Raw genomic sequence first — 21,459 nt, forward strand, 5'->3', positions numbered from 1 at the left:
GTATCTAGAAAAATGGGGACTATTGTCACTAATAACTCTGCCAAATGGAGATAAATCAACTGACTCTTTTTTGTTATTTAGAAACCAGTTGCATTTCCCTTGACCTCGACCTTGCTTCGCCTCCTTGCCTACATGAAAAGTTAATTTTAACTGATCAATACAACAAGAAAATAATAAGAAACTGTAAGGTAATAAGTTTCTCACACATCATTCAAATGAAAAATTAGCATAGTTATTTGGAGATGATGTGATCGTGAAACATCCCATATTCAATACATTTGTATATGATTAAAACATACCAATTTATTAAAAGAAAAAGGAAAAGAAAACCAACATACCAGTAGCACTTATAGAACCATCTCCCTCTAGACTATCCCTAAAGTCAGCGTTGGGCCCTCTTGTGAACTATCTTGAGAACTGCTCATCTAAAAAATTTGATATGCATAACAGTGAAGGGGTAACAAATTAATCAGACATCATTGGTAAAAGAAACTATTACTTCAATATTCCAATACAAAACAATCTACTAAAGAAATTCTTGTACAATATTCTTAAAATTATGTAGTCCATTTAAGCTCACAGCTCATCAAAATACATGAAAAATTCAATACTCCATGTCATCATAAAGCTCATCCTCGTTTTCAGTAGAGAGATCGTCTGAAGACTGTTCATCTTATTCATCCTCATTTCCGGGCTCATGCTCATCTACCATCTCATCCATATCAACCCTAATATGAAATTCCTCATTGTCTAGCAGCTGATCATCAAGATTCGGAATGGCATAATTATTAGTAGCACTTAAAGGGTTATCTATAGTTGGAGCTAGATCACTATCTTCTAGCACATCAAAAAAATCTCTTGGTTGAGTTTGGGTTGGCACATGCCAATGACAGTCTTTTGGATCTACAACATAAAACACTTGTGTAGCTTGAGAAGCCAAAATGAAAGTATCTTTCGTTTGTCGCAACCGATTGAAACTAACCAAAGGGAAACCATACCCATCAAACCTCATCCCCCTATCACTAGCAGTATCAACCCAATCACAGTTAAATAATGTAATTTTCCGACCATTATCATTCTGTTCTGTTTGACCCCCGTAATTAAGTTCATAAATCTCTTTAAGAACACCATAATAATCAACATTGCCAATTACTGGATTGCGATCTCTTGCGCTTGAGTAACTAGATGTCTCTGCACATTGAAATACACCACTATTCTGATTCTTCTTTTTATCGTCTACTGATTTAATCCGGAACCTACACCCATGAATTATGTGATTCTTATACTTGTTCACAAATCTACTAGGACCAATTGATAGCCAACGCAAGTCCTCAGATATTGACTGATCATGGGCTGTGTACAATTTAGTAACCTATAATTTAAAACAACAACTAAAGTAAATAACTTTAATTAAAAATATGGTGCAACAACATAAAATGAATCATATTACAACTAAACATACTTACATGATCCTTGAACCAAGTTGGAAATATCTTATTTCTCATCCCCTCAATTTCCCGTATGGTCTTCCATCGATTACTTTGTCTCAATTCTTGGAAGCATTTTCTGTTTTACAATATAATATAATGACTTGTTAGTTATTAATTCATAATTGAGGATTGAAAAAAAATATATCAACAACTTGCTTGTTTTTATTCATATATATCTTACCCTAAAAAAGGAGAAACTTCATCGCAATTAAACAAGACCACTCTGCGACATTGGTGCCAAACATCTTTGTCAAGATATATTTGTTCAGCTGAACCCTTAGAATGACCTGAAGAGTCAAAAACTTTTAGCTCCCCAATGACACCACGACCAATACCATCAGCATTTCGACCCTTTCGATTCCTTCGAGTCTCAACGTTGCTAAGATACATGGTACACATAGCTAATCCCTCGTCGACAAGATATCCTTGTTCCATACTTCCTTCAGGATAACTCTTATTCCGAACATATTTCTTTAATGTTTGTAGGTATCTAAAGATATGGCAAAATTGAACATGTTAATTTACAATTAAAATGGAAAACTAGAAATAATAAATAAGATTTGAACTAATTACCTTTCAATGGGATACATCCACCGGTATGGGGCAGGCCCTGCGATTGCAGCCTCATCTGCCAAATGCATGATTAAGTGTACCATCACAACAAAGAAGGAAGGAGGGAATATCTTTTCCATCTGGCATAATGTCACTGCAATCCGAGGTTTTAAAGCCATGTATGACGCTTCATATTCCTTCTTACTACATAACCGTCTAAAAATTGCACTTAGCTCAAGCAAAACAATGGTAACAGCTTTTGGTAATACTCGTCGTATTGCAAGGGGCAGCAGCTGTTGCATTATAATATGATAGTCATGACTTTTCAATCCGTGTATTTTTCTCTCATTCACATTAACACATCTAGACAGATTTGCAGAATACCCATCAGGAACTCTCACATTTGCCAAGACTTCGCAAAACATTGTTTTTTCCCTTTTCCTCATGTCAAAAAGTGCTGGATCAAAAACTTCCTTACCTTTCCCATTTATATAAGGGTGCTGTTTTCTCCTTATATTCAAAATTTGAAGGTCCTTACGAGCTTTTATTCCATCCTTTGTCTTCCCAGGAATATTTAACAGTGTACCTAAAATGTTTTCACAAACATTCTTTTCAATATGCATTAGATCAAGGTTATGCCGTATCAAAAGATATTGCCAATATGGTAACTCAAAGAATATGATTTTCTTCTTCCACTGAACTTTGTTACTATTTATATTCGTTGTGGGATAGGTATTTGTATTCCTAATGGGACAAGAACGTTTTTTGGGTTTTCCTTGCCCAACAAGAACAGCTGACTTCTTTTTGGGTTTTCGAAATGTGAATGTCAAACTTGACAATTTTTCTAAACACTGTGAACCTGTCAAGGGAATAGGTGGAAGAGCATGTTCTTCCTTACCGTTAAAGGCTGCTTTATCTCTTCGAAACCGATGTTGTATAGGTAGAAATCTCCGATGACCCATATAACACATCTTACTACTATTTGCCAAATGCATTGAGACTGTATCATCCATGCAATGCGGACACGCTTTCTTCCCCTTCGTGCTCCATCCTGAAAGAATTGCATATGCGGAAAAGTCATTAATCGTCCATAACAATGCAGCCTTCATTGTAAAAGTTTGGTTGGCAAACACATCAAACGTCTTAATACCAACCTCCCACAACTCTTTCAACTCATCGATTAAAGGCTTCAAATACACGTCAATATTATTGCCAGGCCCATCAGGACCAGGAATTATTAACGATAACAATAAATTTGGTTGCTTCATACACATCCATGGAGGCAAATTATAAACTGACAGTACAACAGGCCATGTACTATGGGGTTTGTTCATATTTGAAAAGGGATTAAACCCATCACTTGCAAGCCCCAATCGCACGTTGCGTATCTCCGAAGAAAATTCAGGGTATAAGAAATCTAAATGCTTCCATGCACGAGAATCTGATGGGTGCCTCATGAATCCATCTTTAGGACATTCGGTTGCATGCCATCTTATATCTTCAGCGGTATGCTTCGACATAAACAATCTTTGCAACCTTGGTTTTAATGGAAAATATCGAAGAACCTTGGCTGGAACCTTAGCTGATGTGTTCTTACTCAAACAACCTCCCACAATATTGACTTTGTACCTTGAGGCACCACAAAGTGCACACTCAGTCAAGTCTGATGTATCTTTCCAAAACAGCATACAATCATTGGGGCAAGCGTCAATCCTCTTGACTGTAAGTCCCAACTCCCTAATGATTTTTTTAGCATCATAATTATTTTTTGGTAAACAATCCCCCTCTGGCAACAATTGTTTAACCAATTGTAACAACATTGTAAGGACATTATCGCTCATGTTCCCTAAACATTTAATCTGGAACAGTCTTACAACAGAATACAATTTCTTATATTTACACCCAGGGTACAACTCCATATCTGCTTCTTCAAGTAACTTATAAAATATTTCAGCCTCAGGTGTTTGGCCATCAAAGATAGGTGGCTCTGTCGAAGTCCCAACAGTTTCTCCAATTATTGGTTGCACAAAGGCTTCATTGAGAAAATCATGAATGTCATCTATACAAACTTCTTCATTATGAACTGATTCTATATCCTCTTGGAATGGTAAATTTGTCATGGGCTCCCCATGATGCCTCCAAGGGCCATTCATATATGTGGGATCCATTCTTTTTTCTATAAGATGCAGCTGGATGATGTTTCTTTCATAGCGATAACGGTTACAGCATTTTTTGCAAGGACATATGACCCTCTCTCCAAAACCCACTTTGGCAAAGATGTCATCTAAAAACATTCTCATTCCGTCTGCGTATTCCTTACAATTTCTCCTTAAATGTACCCAACTTTTATCCATTGTTCACCTATATTGAGTGCAAGGCACCAAATACAATTATTCAGCACAGATCATCCCTCATACTTATTGTCTATAAATTCCTATCAGGTGGGTCAATTTATTATCCATTAGATGACCCTCATGACCATCTACATCAATTCACAAGAAAAACCAAATTAAAATAATAAAAACCTGAGTCTAAAGAATATATTAACTAAGAAATTGCACATTCATTCAACTGAAGAAAAGAACTATAACACCAAACAACTAGACCCACTTAATAGCTAAAGAAACTCACGTCATAACAACAAATAAAGTATACATATTAAACAACATATCAACTCATAGATAAAAGCCCGATAATCTCAATACTATGAACAATCTTATTCAACAATAATAAGATAACAGCAATATAATAGAAAAAAGTAAAGGGAAACACACTTGGATTCTAAGTTTCCAACAACAATTCAACACTTTTGCAGTAGATTAATACATACATACCCACATATCAAACTTCACCAACAAATAATAAAAAATTAAAACAAGAGCTTTGAAAAATCAAAGGATTCGTTTATATCTTGGAATAAAATCAGTATTCTAATTTTTATATCTAATTGGAAGGATTCATGGGTCATTACCTAAACTAAAATACTTGAAAAAATAAAATAAACAAACAAAATAAGAACAAAAATTTCACCAGAACAGAGGCACAAAAATCTCACCAAAACAGAGGGCCTCTTTAATGAAGGACAACCAAGTCAGCCCCAATTGAAAAGAGCAAAGAACCCCCAGATTTAATCTCTCTCTCAATCTGAATCAGCAACCCCAATTGAGAAAAGCAAGGAAAACCCCCCAAATTTAATCTCTCTCTCAATCTGAATTAGCAACCCCAATTGAGAAGAGCAAGGAAAACCCCCCAAATTTAATCTCTATCTCTCTCAATCTGAATGAGCAGACACGAAAATCACTACCACACATGACTCCAACTCCACTGGCTATGAGGAAGAATACAATTCATTCTTTAATAAAAAGAAGAGGGAAGAGATGCTCGGTTTGGAGGAAGTAGAAAAGCTCAAGTAAACAATTGAAGTTTTTTATATATCAATAGGAAAATTTTGAAGTTAAAAATTATATTTAAGAATAGTATTGGCAATCGAACTCGTCAGGAAAAAAAGTTGGCTTCCTGGTGTCTGAAAATTTAGGCGCTTATGTTTTCACTTCCCGCGTTAAAAGAGACTGGCGCAGTGTCTCGTCAGTAAAGGTAGTAATGACAAAAGACTTTGTCAGTATTATTTACTAGTGACAAATCACTTTATTTTGCTAGTATTTGGTCTCAGTACTGACTAAGCTGCTCTTTCATCAGTATTAGTCCGTCAGTACAAGCTAAAATTGTAGTAGTGTATCAGCGAGCATTTCTGCATTTGCAATTAAGTGATTCTAATTACAAGAATTCTCCATCTCAAGATTAGTAGGAAAAATTAGAAAAACTTAGCAAGTTTCTTAAGGTGTTTTATAATGTGACTTGCTTGTTTTTTGGAACTAAATACACTGCTGCAAATTTGTATTTTCCTCGAGTGTTTGAGGTGGAAGATACGTTGAGAAAGGTAAAGATTGATTCAGATGATTTCATGAGATCTATGGCAATTCACATGATGGAAAAGTTTGATAAGTATTAGAAAGAGTATAGTTTGATCCTTATTGCAATTGCTGTGATATTGGATCCTAGATATAAACTTCAGTTTGTCGAATTTTGTTATAAAAGGTTGTATGGTACAAACTCCCAAGAAATGGCTAAAGTTCGTGATATGTTAGTTTCTCTCTTTGATTTATACATGAAAATACATTCTAAATTTGAATTAGTTGCTGGTACATGAAAATATATTCTTCCTCTCCCTCCCATAAACACATCCAAAGAGAGCAAGCATCACCATTCACCTCTAGAACCCTTCGATTTCAAGCTATGTTATTCCATTTCTTCCCTTTTTTCTCTTCTGGCAAGCCACCCAAGAGGCTGACAAAGCTTTCATCAAGCTGCTGGAAATCTACTCAAGCCACCCATTCTCTCTCTCTCTCTCTCTCTCTCTCTCTCTCTCTCTCTCTCTCAAAAAAGCTCCATCCCATATGAAACACATAATCTCTCATGCCAAGTCTAGTAGTACCTTAATTCACAAAGCAAACTCTCATGCCAAGTTTGTGTAACATCAATGCACCATCTTCAACTCTTCGTCAAGCTGCCAGAAGCATCCGCACAAAACACACAGTCGTTGGAAGAAGAACAAAGTAATCCCTTGGGACTTGCTCCTCCCTCAAGATACTTTGGGCTTATTTCTCTCTAACTCAGAAAAATGGGCAACGAAGAATCAACAAACCCGGGTGAGCATTCCAACGAAAAAAGACCCCAACAACATCAAAGTTAAGTTTACATTTGACTATGTGCTAATATTAATGTTGTTATATTATTAGGAATTTGATACCTAAGTGAGGAATCTACCACTTCTTGCCAAAATTCTCAGTTAAAATTGTATTTGTATGAGCCTAAAGTAGATGGGATGATAAATTTGAATGTTCTTGATTTTTGGAAAGCAAACCAATTTCGATATCCTGAATTATGTATTTTGGCTCGTGATGTATTATCTATTCCAATATCTACAGTTGCTTCTAAGACATCACTTAGTGTTTGTGGTAGAGTGCTTGATAAGTATCATAGTGCTCTCAAAACCTGAAAATGTTGAGGCACTTGTACACGAGACTGGATATTTGGTGAACAATGTATATTTCCTATCATCTTATTCATTGTATTTGTTTCTTTTTATGATTATTTGCTGAAGCCTTATGGTTTGAATTGCAGAAAATTCCACTTTAGCACAAAACTTGGAAGAATTGACTGAGGATATTAGCAAGATAGACATGAATCCCTCCCAATCTGTTGAGTGTTCAAATACCATCAATGTTGGTGGCTAAATATTATTGGAGTTGGGAATGTCATTTGTATTTTATGTTGTAATTTAATCAAAGTTTTATGTTTGATTTGCAGTGAACTGATGAATTTGTATTTGAAGTTTTTTAATTTTAGTGTGATTTTGGAATGTTTATAACACGACTATTTTCATCAAAAAAGAAATAGAACATTTAAGATGTTAAGCAAGTTTTTAAACATGTTACTAAGCAAGTTACTTGTTTGTGACCTAACTCAATATGTTTAGTAAACGGGTTACACGGGTCGTGTTTGAGTTTGAAATTCTTGACACGTTTGATAAATGGGTTGTGTATGGGTTGAGGATTCTTGCCACGTTTAAAAGTCTGACACAACACGAACGCGACACGACACAACTCATTGTCAGCTAGGGGTGGGCACTCAAACCGGCAAACCAGAAATTCGAGCCGAACCGCACCGAACCAAACTGAAAAAAAATCGAGTTGACCAAAAAGTCAAAAACAGGTCAAAAATCGAACCGGACTAGTTTGGACCGGTTTTGGATTCGGTTCTATGTCTTCAAAAGCCAGACTGGGCCAAACCGAACCGATCAAATTAAATTTTTTTTTTGTTGTAATATATATTTATATTTAATGCTATATTTTTAATTTCACAAAAAAAAACTAATATTTATCCAAGTTCAATTTTAAAATATCTCTTTTTTCTAACTTTATTATTTATTTTTTATATGAAATTGAATAATTTGTTAATTTTCAAGTAAAAAAATAATATTTCAGTTGAGAATTGTATTAAAAAATAATTAAAAAAAACAATTTTTATAATCCGGTTTAAAATCAAACCCGAATCGGAATCGGTTCAACTCGAACCGAATAGTTTTTGAATTTTTTTAATTAAAATCGAATCGAACCAAACCGAATGAATAGTACCAAATCGATTCTAATTTGAGACAAAAACCGATCCAACCCGAACCATGCCTACCCCTATTGTCAACCATAATTTGTGACCATGTGTAGGGATATTTCAATTCACTTTAAAGGACATTTAGGATTTTAGAAAAATTTACATCTCTAGTTTGAAATTTGGGTGAATTGGGAAGAATTTTGCCCAAAGGTGCCAAAATACCCTTCTACATGAGTGCATGTAGTCAAAATTTAACGGAATTGGAAGGAATTTTAATAAAAATTGAATCATATCATTGAATTGCTTCGAATTAAAAACTATAAGAATAAAATTAGCAAAATTGAAAACTACAAATATAAAATTGACTAAATTCAAACAAAATTTTTTTTTTTTTTCTACTAAGAAGAATTTTAAAGCCCGTAGCCTAACCCAAGCTCCATCCCTTTCTCATTCCTTTCTTTTATTTTTCTTGTTTATTCTCGAATGAAACACACCCTTCCCAGCATATTGGCCATGTATTTGTTGCAGGCAGGCAAATCCCATCCCAGCGTGTTCTGGTTTTGCAGGTTCGTTGTTCAACTTCTCATCTTCTTCATTTAAGTTTAACAGCAGCACCCATGCCCCTCTATTTTGTTCTTCAATCTCTTACTCATGATTTGCAGTTTGATTTCTGATTTCAATTTCTAAAATATACGGTTTAATTTCTAGTTTCTTTCTATTTATAGTTTAGGGTTTAATTGTTGCTGAGTGGAGAATTGTAAGCAGCTAAAAAAAAAGTGCACAATTTTGGCACCAAATCTTCACCACCACCAGGATTTAAATCCTGGTTTCGAACCAAGGCTCTTTTGCGTAGGTAAGCTTCCATAGTTTTTCTTTGTATATTTTAGTTTAATATCCACTCTGAAATTGATGATGAGATGTAATGGTTTTTGCTAACCTTTAAATTGATGCCTTATCGAATAACAAGTAGGAACTTCTGCTTCGGTCGGTTGAATATTATTGGGTTGTCAAATTAAAATGGGCAGCAAAAGCAAGAGAAAGACGCATTTCGATGATACAAGCGATGACGATTCGTCATTGTCGTCTTCTTCAAGTTCTGAGGAATCTGAACGCTCTTCAAAGAGGCACCGGCGCCACCGCCACAGAAAAGACGATAGTTCGAGAAGAGAGAAAGAAAGGAGAAGGGAAAGGAGAGAGAAACGGAGAAGCAAGAGAGAGACGAGGAGAAGGAAATCCAAAAAGGAGGACAATAAGAAGAGGGCTTATGGGGTTGATGATGACTCTGGTTCTGGGGGGTCTTTAAGTGGTGATGATTCAGACCCAGGTAGGAGTCGGGCTGAACCGCAAGCCATTTTGCAAGGCTTGTTCAACGAATTTCCCAATGTTGGGAATGATTTGAAACAGGTAAACTTATCATCCTTTTTGCATGTGCAATTTCTTAACAAAATTTATGTTCAAAATAGTTGGAGTAGAATTCATGTATGAAACTCTTAAGATTTGATTAAGTGTGAATAGTAACCAGAGAACTCCCAATATTTTCCAGCCATGATACTAATTGTCAGTTATTGAAGTTTGATTTTTCTTGTTGACTTGCTATTTGATTAAGTTTGAATATTAACTAGAGAACTTCTAATATTTTCCAGCCATGAATTTAGACTGATCGGTAGTTATCTTCAGTTCTTTGATTTTCATGTCAACTGGTTTTTTTTTTGGTTCCATGTCAAAAATACTTTATGTTTTTCAGATGGTCTTTTGGCATATTTTATTCAAATCTGTCAGTAATATATTGTATAAAATAATTCTTCTGATTGCCCGTAAAAGTGTGAATTGACAATGTTTTGCTACCCATAAACAGTGATATGGTGCGCAGGCAGTCGACACAGAAACACTATTTTTGTTTAGTTGTTTCTCAGTAATCTCTTCAATCTGTGGTTTTGTGTTTCTACTTTATATTTGTTTTTGCAATAAGACTGGAACCTTACATGTGAGAACTAATATGGTTTTACTTTTCACCTATTGGATATAGTGATGAAATGTTATTGATAGTTGTCATCATTTGTTTGATATAGCTTTTAGAAATGATTGATGGTGGGCAAGCAGTTGACATCAAGGGAATATCAGAAAGAACTTTGATTAAGCATCTAAGGAAGTTGTTCCTTGCATTGAACCTGAAGCAAAATGATGGAGTTTTTTTGCTGCCTTCAAATGTTCGTCCCACTTTGGAGGTTGTTGGGCTCATGATTCAAACATCCTTAGAACCTAAATCTGGACTGAATGAGATGCATCCAAAACAACTGGATGAGGAACACAGACAAGTGGCTGGTGAAAGTAATAGGACAGTGCCATGCATGGAGGATGATGATACTGGTCCCAAAAGAAGGTAGTGACTCTGTTTTCACTCTTTATAGTTGTATAATTGCTTGTTAGTTTGATTTAAAACTCACAACTACTAGTTGATGTTTTTGTCCAGTTAACCAACTTGTATTAGTTTTTAAATTTATAAAATATATTTATATGCACTGCTTTATTGTTGTTTTCTTATGAATTGCAGCTTCCATACAAAACCAAGTTTTGTAAAGTATTACCCCTTTTTCTAGTATTTTCTGACCCATGTCTGCGTATGAATTTCTCATATTGATAACTGCATTAAGAGGTTTTCCATGATGTTCATCAGTCATTACTGCCTTGTCTATTATACTTTGTAGTTATTTTTGTGTTGATGTTGTAATGAATGAGAAGATAACAATGTATTCTCGAAAGAAAAGAATGTGGAAAGATAACAAAATATAAAATTGATAATAAAGTGCTGAAAATTCCTTTTCAATTGTGAAAAACTTATTCTTATAAAACAAGTTGTCATGATAATTTTTGTTCCTCTAGAAATCTTTAATAAGACTATGCTTTTTCCTGTGAAGCAGCCCCAACATTTTGGTTTGCTTAAAATTAATACGCGAGTAAAAGTATTTTTAACTTAAGTATAGTTCTGTACTTTATTTTAATATTGCATCAAGTACTGATGTGTTTGATATATGTTGAATGAAATATCTAATAACACTTGCTTAGAAAAGAACCTTGCTTTTTTTATTTTGTTTTGATTGTTTGCAACGATTGCAGGGTAATTGGCCCTGCGATGCCATCAGCTGAGTTACTTGCTGCTGCAGCGAAATTGACAGATGCACAGGCTGAGCTCAGGTATTTTCTTTAACTGTATTGAGTGGTCACTTTATTTTGAAACAAATTTTGGAATTACTCAAGTTTTTTTTTAAAATTTTTAGAATACAGTTATAATTTGGGCTTACTTGTGGGCATGGTTCGGATTGGGAGGACTTTAAATGTCGTGGTTTTTAATATATATAATATATGTACAGAGAAGCCGAGTTGGAAGAAGATAGTGAATTTTTTATAGGACCTCCACCGCCTGCTATGGTTGCTGAAACTGCTTCAGCTAATGAAGCTGAGCGGTTCGAAGAGGTATGATTGTTTTATCTCGCTGACCTAATACTCAAGTTAATAAGGGCATTACATATTGCCTTAGATTGGGTGAGAGTTCATGTTTAATCATCACAACTCATCTCTTTTTAGCCTTAGCTTTCATTTTTCCTTCTGCTCTTACACATTGTTGCACGTGTAGCAGATATAAATTATGCACGACGAAGAGTTTTGGTCTTAGATGATGAAAGAGTTGTTGAGCATTTTGGTAATTAAATGAGTAGTCAAAGAGGTGTTGAGAGGGTTAATAAATGAACTCTTGTAAAAATGTAAATTTAAGGGTTAATTTAAATTCTTGTGATTACAAGTAGTCAGTAAGAGGGTAGTCTAGATTTTAAGGTGGATATTATAAAAGAGATAGGACCTTAATGCAATGTAATGAGATTTCAAAAGTAAATTTCAGTCTTTTCCCTTGGATTAATTCTGGTGCTTTAAGGTTTTCTCCCACATTTGTTCTATGGAACTTTCGTGGCTCCAATGATGTTCGGAGTGAAACTAGTCCTTATCCCTACAGTCTTTTGGGCTGTACTTTTTATTTACATTGCAGATGTAGCTGGTAAAAGTACCAGCTTTAAATTTAATTTATTTATTGGTTTTGTGTAGTCTATATTTGATAATTTTTATTCTTGTATTGTTTAAACTCTTATGAACAATATGCAACCAATCAGGTTACAAGGATCATGGATGCTGCAGATGATAGTCTATATGATATTCTAGGAGCAAACCAAAATATGTCTGCTGAGAATATAAAGAAAAGGTATAACAGCTGATATTTATTTAATTTTTTGTCATGATGGTTGTGTTAATTTTAGCTATTTTACATGCTTGTGGACTTTTGAGCTTATGCTATTTGGTATGTTGCCTTTGATTTCTTTGTTAATTAATCACTTCATCCTATCTGTCAGGTATTGGAAGATGTCTCTTTTGGTGCATCCTGATAAATGCTCGCATCCTCAAGCTCAACAAGCATTTGTTAAGTTGAATAAAGCTTTTAAAGAATTACAAGATCCAGATAAGGTGAGTTCTTTATACAGATATGTTATGGATGAGAGGTATATTTATGTATTTTTTGCATGATCACTGTGACAGATTTGTTTTATTGGTTTGAATCTACCAGTTTTGTTTCACTACTTGGGTTGTGTTTTTCTTCTGTCTAGAATAGTAGTTTATACTTCTGAACTGCTATTTGTGCTAGAATTACAAGAAAATGTACAGCCTGGTGAAGTTTCTCTTATTCTATTCCAATTTTTTAAGGACATCTAGCGGGAGATTAGACTATATATACATGTTTTGCACAATTACTTATTAAAAGCCAAACAGAATGATCTAAAGGGGCAGGTGGATGCTCGCTTTTCTATTACTTTGGAACCCAGGCAATAATTTGACCTCGCTCAATCGACGGAAAAAAGGATCCACTGGAATCGATCGCAATCCAATTGGTCATGGTTGCTTTAGTTAACTTGTATGAATAATGAATATCTGAAGCATTCCTCCCCTCAACAATTAATCCAGTTGTACACTTTGTCATCATTTGAGGTTGCATGCTTACTGTCATTCTTTAAACTGGATCATATAGAAACATTTCTGATTCATATGTGAGTGACACAGAATTGACTGTTTGGCACAAATAAGAGAGAATAAAAATTTTCAACAATGCAAAAGTGGATTGTATCTCTTGAAGATTATTTAACTTAGACAATCATGAATTTACAAGATCAACTATTTTGCTTTAAACAAGATCAGTTAAAAATTATAGGGAAGAGTAGCATTTACGGAGAGATTATTGTTTATGATTTGCATAAGTGATGGTACCATAAAACTAACTTTTAATCCTCCACAAACAGAATGAAGCTCCCTAGGAAGATGAACATAGGGGTTATTGGCTGTTTTAAGGTTGTTTATATGACCTTTTATTTCTTAAATAATGAATACAAGTTTTTCATTGCTTGAATTGCCCATTTTAGCTATGGACAACATGATAAGCTTCTTCAACCATTTGGAATCCAGAACTTATGCTGCCAGTATTCTGCACAATTACATTGTTATAGGGAGCTGACAGATTAGCTAACCCATTATTGTTGCTGTTTTAGCCATTGATTTTGAAAGAAAGTTATTATTTAGGAAATGCATTGTATTTGGTTTGTAGAGTGTGAAGGTACTGTTCTGTTGGGGTTGATTGTTTTTCTCATAATGATGGTGAAAACTCTCCATGGCCGCATGATGAAGACAGCTTTGTCAAACCCATTAGGGTTTACAAAAGAAAGAGATGGAAGAGGAAATTGTTTAATTTGGTCTTTAAATCTGGCAATTTTTTATTCCTGCGATTAGTTTCTAACTTGTTTTCTAAGTTTTCCAGATTTAAGTAGGATTTCTAGTTTTTTCCAGATTTCCAAGTTTCCTATTTTATTTGGATTAGGATTTCTTTCCTAGAAAAAGTTTAATTTTCCTTTTCACTCTAGGGTTAGATTATTATAAATACCCCTTCTATGTAATTCATTATTGGAGTTTAGAGATTAGAGATTTGAGTTATGAGAAAAGTTTATTTTCCAGAGATTGGAGACTCCTTGGTGTGAAGCCAAGGAATCTTTAGCCATTGACTTTCTGTTTTATCATTGTTTTCTCTTCCGCTAACTTACCTAAATACTCAATTCACCATATCCTACACCAAATTTGGTATCAGAGCCTGGTTATCGTTTTTCCTAGGGCATGAAAATTAGTGATGGTCTATGAACGGACTGTTCAAATGCTAGAAACTCTAACTAACAAAGCAAGCTGCAGAAAGTCAGAGAGCAGTCCACCAGATTGGACATCATTGATCGTCGTCTTGCAAAACTAGAAGCATCCAAGCACCATTCTGTGGATAAGTTTAATGTGATCAATGTTTGTTCAAAGAAGGAATCTCAAGAACGTCAATTCATCGAGGATTCGATAAGTGCTAAACAAGGAGGAACTTTTCAAGACAATCACATGGAGAATCAAGTAGAACCTAATGGTCAAGGTGAGTTTTAAGGAAAAAGTTTGTGCGCCTGAACTTCCAGCTAGCGATGAGGACTCAGAGATTGAATCGAGTGAGATTGTTCAACCTATGAAGACACTGGTAAGTTTCCCATTGACTGAATTAACATTCAGCAAAGGAGAGAAAGGTGTAAGTGATCAGTTGGAACTCCTACAACTCATTGATTCTAGCGGATTCAAGAGGAAGGCCAAAGATGAGTCTATATGTGTGCACGGTGATTCCGACTTCCGGGAATGTTACTACAATTTTAACTCACTGGAGTCGAGTTCTTCTCAGCCAGGGAGAATTGATGACGACATCTTAGTCAAACCCATTAGGACACAAACGAAAGAGATGGAAGAGGAAATTATTGATTAGTTTCCTAGGTTCTCTAGTTTTCCAGAGATTAGAATTCTTGGTGTGAAGCCAAGGCATCTTTTCCCATCTACTTTCTGTTTTAGCATTGTTTTCGCTTCTGCTAAATTACCTAAATACTCAATTCACCCATATCCTACATCACCGTAGGGATGACTTTGTTAACCACATAAGTCTGTGCATCCTCGTGTTTACTCATTTTCATCTTGGGGCTTTTATTGATTTTATTTTTATTTTTTATTATTTGTTGGTAGGAGGGGATTTATTCCAACAATGTTCTACACTCAGAGATTAATTTAAATGATTTGGTCAAAATCATTGTATTTCATATGAATCTATGATATTACAATTTATAGTAAGGCCTATGCGTTAGTATGTCGGAGAATAATTTTCAGATTTTCTATTTCTCATTTTTTTGAATCATATAGGCATTCATATCACACTCACATAATTACATAATCTATGCATAGTTATACAACTTACTCCTATCACGTAATCAAAGATTAATTAGAGATTTATCATTGCATTGTCAATGCCTGATTAGTTAAATATTAGTAAACTATGAAGTTAGATATGTCATTTGATTCAGTCTTTATTTGGCCCCCTGCTATGCTTTCAGTTTGATGTTTGATTTTGATGGTTTTTTTTCCCTACCTTGCTGTTTGTTGTAGCGAAAAGTGCTGGATGACAAGATTAAACTCAAGGAGGAACATGAAAGATTTAAGGTATGAATTTTCACCAGTGTGTTGGATCAAGCAATATTCTGAAAAAATCACCTATAACTTGGCAGCTTTTTGCTCCACTAGGTTGAGTTGAAAGCAATGCGTGAGGCTGCACAGTGGAGAAAGTTACAAGGTTAGCTTGTTTTTTGCTAATATGGAAGTTTTCATCTCAGTTTGTCTTCTAATGTCTCTCTCTCGCTCCCTCCTCCCACACAATACAAAAGGAGGGTTGAAGTTAATGTTCTGCTTTTCAAGGGTAAACTGCCAAATACCCCCGGAACTACATCGATTGTCAAACTTAGCAGCCTGAATTATTTTTTCAGCCAATTTAGCCCTCGGACTATTCTAAATGGTCAAGTTAGCCCCCGCTGTCAAATTTTTACACTTCATCCAATTTTCCCTTAATTATAAGGGTAAGTGTGTCATTTTACAAGGTACAGTACAAACAAAATACAAATTGTAAAAATGAAAAAAATAATTTCAAAATAGAAAGAACAAAAGAAAACCAACAAATCCCCACTCGAACATCGACTCCCCTCTCCTCCGACAGAAGCCACCGTCTCCCCTTTCACACGAGGAGCCTTTCAATTTTTGCATTCTCATTTGCCATTTGGAAATTTCACGGCTTGCTTCAAAGGAAATTAAGGTGAAATTGTTTAGGTGCTTATGCTTGAGCTCCATACGAGCTCTCTTTGTGGGTTGTGTTACATGTGATTTGGTTCAATATTTTGGCAGCATTGGGGAAGAAAACTTCTGGGTTTTCCTCAATTCTTTATGTTGTATTCAGAGTTCAACTTCTCATCAAAAAAACTTTCGTGGGTATGTGAAGATTTTCTTATATATGGTGGAAATTGGGATATAATAGGTTTTTTCTTAAGGAAAATTGAATTGGGTTGGTGCCAAATTGTGAAAGTTAGAAGCTTTTATGTGGTTTTGCGTGATGAAGGTTGTTGGGAGCATTGTTGGTGCCGCGGCAGAGGCATTTGGACTGGCTTCTGCCGTGCGTAGTTGAGTTTTTAAGCAATGAGGACTGGGCCGTGAAGAAGGCCGTGGCTGAGGTGCTTGGGAAGGTGGCCTTGGCGGAGAGAGATTTGACGGCGACGTATAAAGCTTCGTGTTTGAATGCTGTGGAAAGCCGGAGATTTGATAAGATATATTGTCTTCCCTCCTCCCCAATTGGTTGTTTGGTTGCTAAGAAAGGGTGGGAGAAGAGGAAAATATATTGTGACTTCAAACATATCGGTAATTGTCTTTCTATGCCTTGGTGATTCACATCCGATCTGAGGGATGATAATTTGGTGGAGAAGAAGAGGAGGGGGGTGGTCTTGGTGGATCTGCCAATTGATTATTTAAAAAAAATATTTTTTATTATTATTTGTTGAGGCACATGTCATTCATGTGACATTTTTGACGGATTTGGATGAAATTGGCTAAAAACTAACGGCATGGGCTAAATGGACCATCTAAAATAATCTGAAGGCTAAATTGGTTGAAAAAATAATTCAGGGTGCTAAGTTCAATAGTCGATATAGTTCAGGGTGGTATTCGGCAGTTTACCCTTTCCTAAATGACAAAATTATTTGTAACATGGATGCTAAGTTGAACCAGAAACTGATCTGTAGGATAGAATCTGAGCACAGCCGGAATTGGGGTGGTTCTTAGTCAAGAAAATAATCCAACTGCATGTTGTAGTGAATATTTGTTGTTATTTCCTGCTTGTGTGTGAGGCATGGGTTGACTCATAGCGATTGCAAAGCACTTCAGGTGTGATGCCAAAGGCCTGTGAGATGCTGGAAGTTTTATAACTTCTGTTAGAGTGATTCCTATACACCTTTTGTGCGATGCAAAAGGCCAGGGGGAGTTTGGGTCTCTCTCCTCTTCCTTTCTCACCCAATTTTCCTACATCACTCCACCAGCTCAATTTCGTGCAAGTTCCTTCTAAAACCAAAGTCCCAGTTCAATTTTAAGACAATAGAGTCAATAAGGATTCAGGATAGAAATAGCCTTACTGTGATGTTCTGGACAACTTATGTTGTCCAGGAAACAGATTTTTTAGAGAGTTTCTTGCATTCAAACATCTTGCCAAACATAATTATGTCTCCATTTCCAACAATTTGATTGCCAAAACATATTCTTTTAACCATTGCATGCCAAAGGGACTTTCAACCAGGAAATGTCACAACTGCTTTCCCAATAAGGCCTCTAGCCAACATGATGTAGAACAGATGGCAGATTTTATCGCGGTTGAGCTAGAAAAAGGACGTAGTGGGAATATGCAGATTTGTCGTCCAAGCTCCGATTAGGACGCAAAATACCATTTCGGAAAGGGAACGACGCCACGAGTGTAACTCACAGCTTCGCCGTGACATAAGATGGATTTTGGCATTCTGAGGTCGTTTGGCCTTCCAAAACTGCAATTAAAGTTTGGTAGTTAATTTTCCAATAAATTCTGTTTTGGACAGTTTAGGAGTTACGCTATTAAGACTCCAAATTAATCCTGTTTTTTCAGTTTTATGTAATAACTCCCCTAGTAGTTGAAGGGTTGAGGGTTGTTGAGAATTGTGTATTTAGACAGGTTTGTCTAACGTTTCTGGCAACTCAGTTTTTAATAACATTATTCCAAGAGAGCTTCTCTTAATTTTCTGGTGGAATCCAGTTCTTATTGTTACTCAAGGTTTCGCTTGAAACCCTTTGTTACTTGTGCTGTGTCACAACAGAATGCCAACTCTTTGGTTTTTGGAACCATTGTCCAATTAATAAGATGATCCTTTCAACCTTCCCAACAGCACCACACAAATTTTTTCTATCAAATACTCCAAAACCCCTGTTCTGCCCTTTCTGCCTCCGATATAGCACCCGAAAAACCCTAAATCAGATAACACTTCCGTTCTCCATCCTCCTTTGTATTCTGGTTTTTTATGGTTTTCCGGAACCTGTATGGTGGTATCAGCCCTTGATCTGGAATAACGATAAGCCATGTATGTATTTATTTCTTTTATCTGTTATATTGGAAGGGATTGAACGCTTGACCTCCTAACCCGTTTCCTCACCCATCACTTGAGCTAACCCAGTGCCTTCCCAATGGGTTACTTTGGTTTTTCTGTTTAATTTTGTTGTCTTACTACATGTACTTGTGTTGACTATTTGCTGCTTATATGTTTTGCTGTCAGTTAGTTTTGGTAATGGGTAACGGGTTGCTAGCTTTTGTCCCGTTTAACTTTTATCAACCAAGTAAAGGTTCGAAAGTCAAAAAAGTAAATCAACATACAAATATGCTAATTCACAGAATTTACATGTCTAATTTATGCATTACTGATTAGTATAACATTTCTAAAGTTTTATTTGAACTTTCCATGTTTTAAAGTAAATTTCAATATTTCCATAAATCTGGAGTACTAAAATATACTATCGATATCTTGCTTGAATCTTCCATATTCTGGATTTAAACACTTGCTAAATTATTGTTTTGTCTAATTGTGTTGACATTATTGTTTGCTCTAGTTGAAAGAAAACTTTTTTTTTTTTTTGGACAGGAATATCTATGGAGGGTGATGATGAGCTGCTAGCAGACATGGATGTTAAGGTGGCACCAAAAAGAGATGAGTGGATGACAACGCTGCCACCTGAAAGGAAAGTATGTGCTTTTTCATTCGTGTTATCTTGTTATATCAATTGCCTTTTGTATTCTTCTATTTCTCTCCATCCAAACCACCAAAGATTTTCCAACACAGCACATCTTTCTATCACTAAACCCCAATATCTACCTTGAAAAAACAGAAACTTCTCACATCATGGATTATTGCATGATCCTGGATTTCGAAACTTAAACTATCCTCTATTGTCAATCTTATCCAAGGAGTATGTAACTGAACAGTGGAGCACCAAATGTCTTAAACACACTGCATCATTTGTGCACATCACACACCAATGAGGAGATAGACACTAATTTGGTCTTGATGCAGGACAATCTAAGGCTTATTAAATCTAGAAGACTCCAACAAAACCAAAAAATAAAAAATAAATAAAAATCTAGGAGACTCAAGCAAATTCAAAATTAAAGACTGCAGTAATTTCAAAATTAAGGATTTTTCTGAACCAAATTATATTTTCCTGGTGTCCATCGGGGTTTCCTCTGCACCAGATCACAAGTATTCATCTTCCCATGGGAAATAACCCAACCTAAAACCTGGACGTCGTGTGGTACTTTAGCCTTCCTAGTTGCTTGAGAGGAACCAAAAAGTGAGTCATCCCATAATCGAAACTCCTCATAACTCAAACCTCCATATTCTTTCGTCCTATCTAAGTGGGAACAATACCACATTCTTTATGATAGTCAATATAGCTCGGTTAACTCCTCTACTTCCTGATTATTCAGATTTAGCTGGGATTAAAAATCCGAAAATAAAGGAAGAGTAGAAGGATTTAAGCACAAACGAGCACTAGGACAAATTCTGTTTCCCCCACCCAACTTTCATCCCAAAACCTCAGTCTTTTCCCATTTCCCACCCTGAATCTGCTGAACAAGGTAAACAGATAAGGCCTTGAGAGATATCTTTCGAAGAGCATCAATTTGATACTTGAATCACAATGTTAGAATGCCAGCCAGTAATTAAAACTGACTATGTATTTGATAAAAGCTAGTCATAATGCTGATGGTTTTTTATTGTCAGCATGGTATGCCTCCTACACAATCAACCAGATTCAACAAGAGCACTAAAGAAGGACGCGGTAATACCAGTGCTTGGACTGATACCCCTTCAGACAGAGCCCAGAAAGCTAAGATGGGGTGTGTACTAGATTGCTTTGCACTTGTGTAATATGTAACTCTGTGTGTGTATATGTATGAAATTTTAACATATTATGTTTTCCATGGCAGTTACTTGGAGGCGTATAATGAGGCTGCAGCCCTTGCTTCAAATGAGGAGGAAAAGAAAAAGCAGAGTTCAGATGCAGAATTGGTGGACAAATACAATAAAGAAAAACGATCAAAATCATTGGTGCAAAAACACAAAGAGGAGACTGCAAAGCGTTCAAAGAGAAAATTCAAGCAACAGACAGAGGAGGACTGGGTGGGGAAACATCCGTGGAAGCCTTGGGATCGTGAGAAGGATTTGTCAGGTGGGAGGCAAAGTGTAAAATTGGATTCAGAAAACATGAATCAAGCTTTAACGTCACGGTTTTCTTCAGGCTCATTTGAGAGAAACTTCCTTTAGACACGAATTGACGAGCGTTCGGGTTTCTCTGAACACTTATCAGACAAATTCCTTGTAGACATGAATGGATGAGTTGCCTTGTATTTGTAGATGCATGATTATAGTCCTGTCATTTTTCTTGTTTGTAAACATGTTAGATTAGATTTATAATTGAAAAATAAAACATGGAAAAAATTAATGAAATGCGCTTACACAGAGTAACATGGCTGAGTTTTGTTGTTTTTATTTTTTCTGAAGTTTTTTCGTTGTGCCAGATAAAAGGGGATCAATCTCGTTGTTAAATAAGTGGAGTATTGGTTACAAGATATGTAAATTAAAAGAAACAGGTTTGTTGACAATCTACCTTTTCCAAAACAATGTGACAAACTGAGGAAGAGGGTGGTTAGAATTCAGTTCATCATTTTATTGTTCACCATGGTACTTGCTCGAGCAGGCTCAATGACTTATAAGATGCA

The 21,459-nt window shown here is 35.7% G+C and overlaps 1 protein-coding gene across 3 annotated transcripts; it reads left to right on the forward strand.

The window, feature by feature from the left end:
* On the forward strand, positions 8,551 to 21,229 carry LOC18787956. Of its 3 annotated transcripts, none has more exons than XM_020570507.1 (13): positions 8,551 to 8,776; positions 8,936 to 9,063; positions 9,178 to 9,614; positions 10,280 to 10,590; positions 11,325 to 11,402; positions 11,579 to 11,681; positions 12,368 to 12,456; positions 12,605 to 12,716; positions 15,741 to 15,794; positions 15,876 to 15,924; positions 19,325 to 19,425; positions 20,462 to 20,577; positions 20,668 to 21,229. In XM_020570507.1, the coding sequence occupies exons 3-13, from the start codon at positions 9,228 to 9,230 to the stop codon at positions 21,002 to 21,004; spliced, it is 1,737 nt and encodes a 578-aa protein (XP_020426096.1). In that variant the 5' UTR covers positions 8,551 to 8,776; positions 8,936 to 9,063; positions 9,178 to 9,227; the 3' UTR covers positions 21,005 to 21,229. The 3 variants fall into 3 exon arrangements, with proteins under 3 accessions (XP_020426096.1, XP_020426097.1, XP_020426095.1); XM_020570508.1 differs by having other exon boundaries at positions 8,600 to 8,776; positions 8,941 to 9,063; positions 9,181 to 9,614; XM_020570506.1 differs by having other exon boundaries at positions 8,631 to 8,776; positions 9,181 to 9,614.

The sequence above is a fragment of the Prunus persica genome, chromosome G8 (genome assembly GCF_000346465.2).
Source record: "Prunus persica cultivar Lovell chromosome G8, Prunus_persica_NCBIv2, whole genome shotgun sequence".
NCBI lineage: Eukaryota > Viridiplantae > Streptophyta > Magnoliopsida > Rosales > Rosaceae > Prunus > Prunus persica.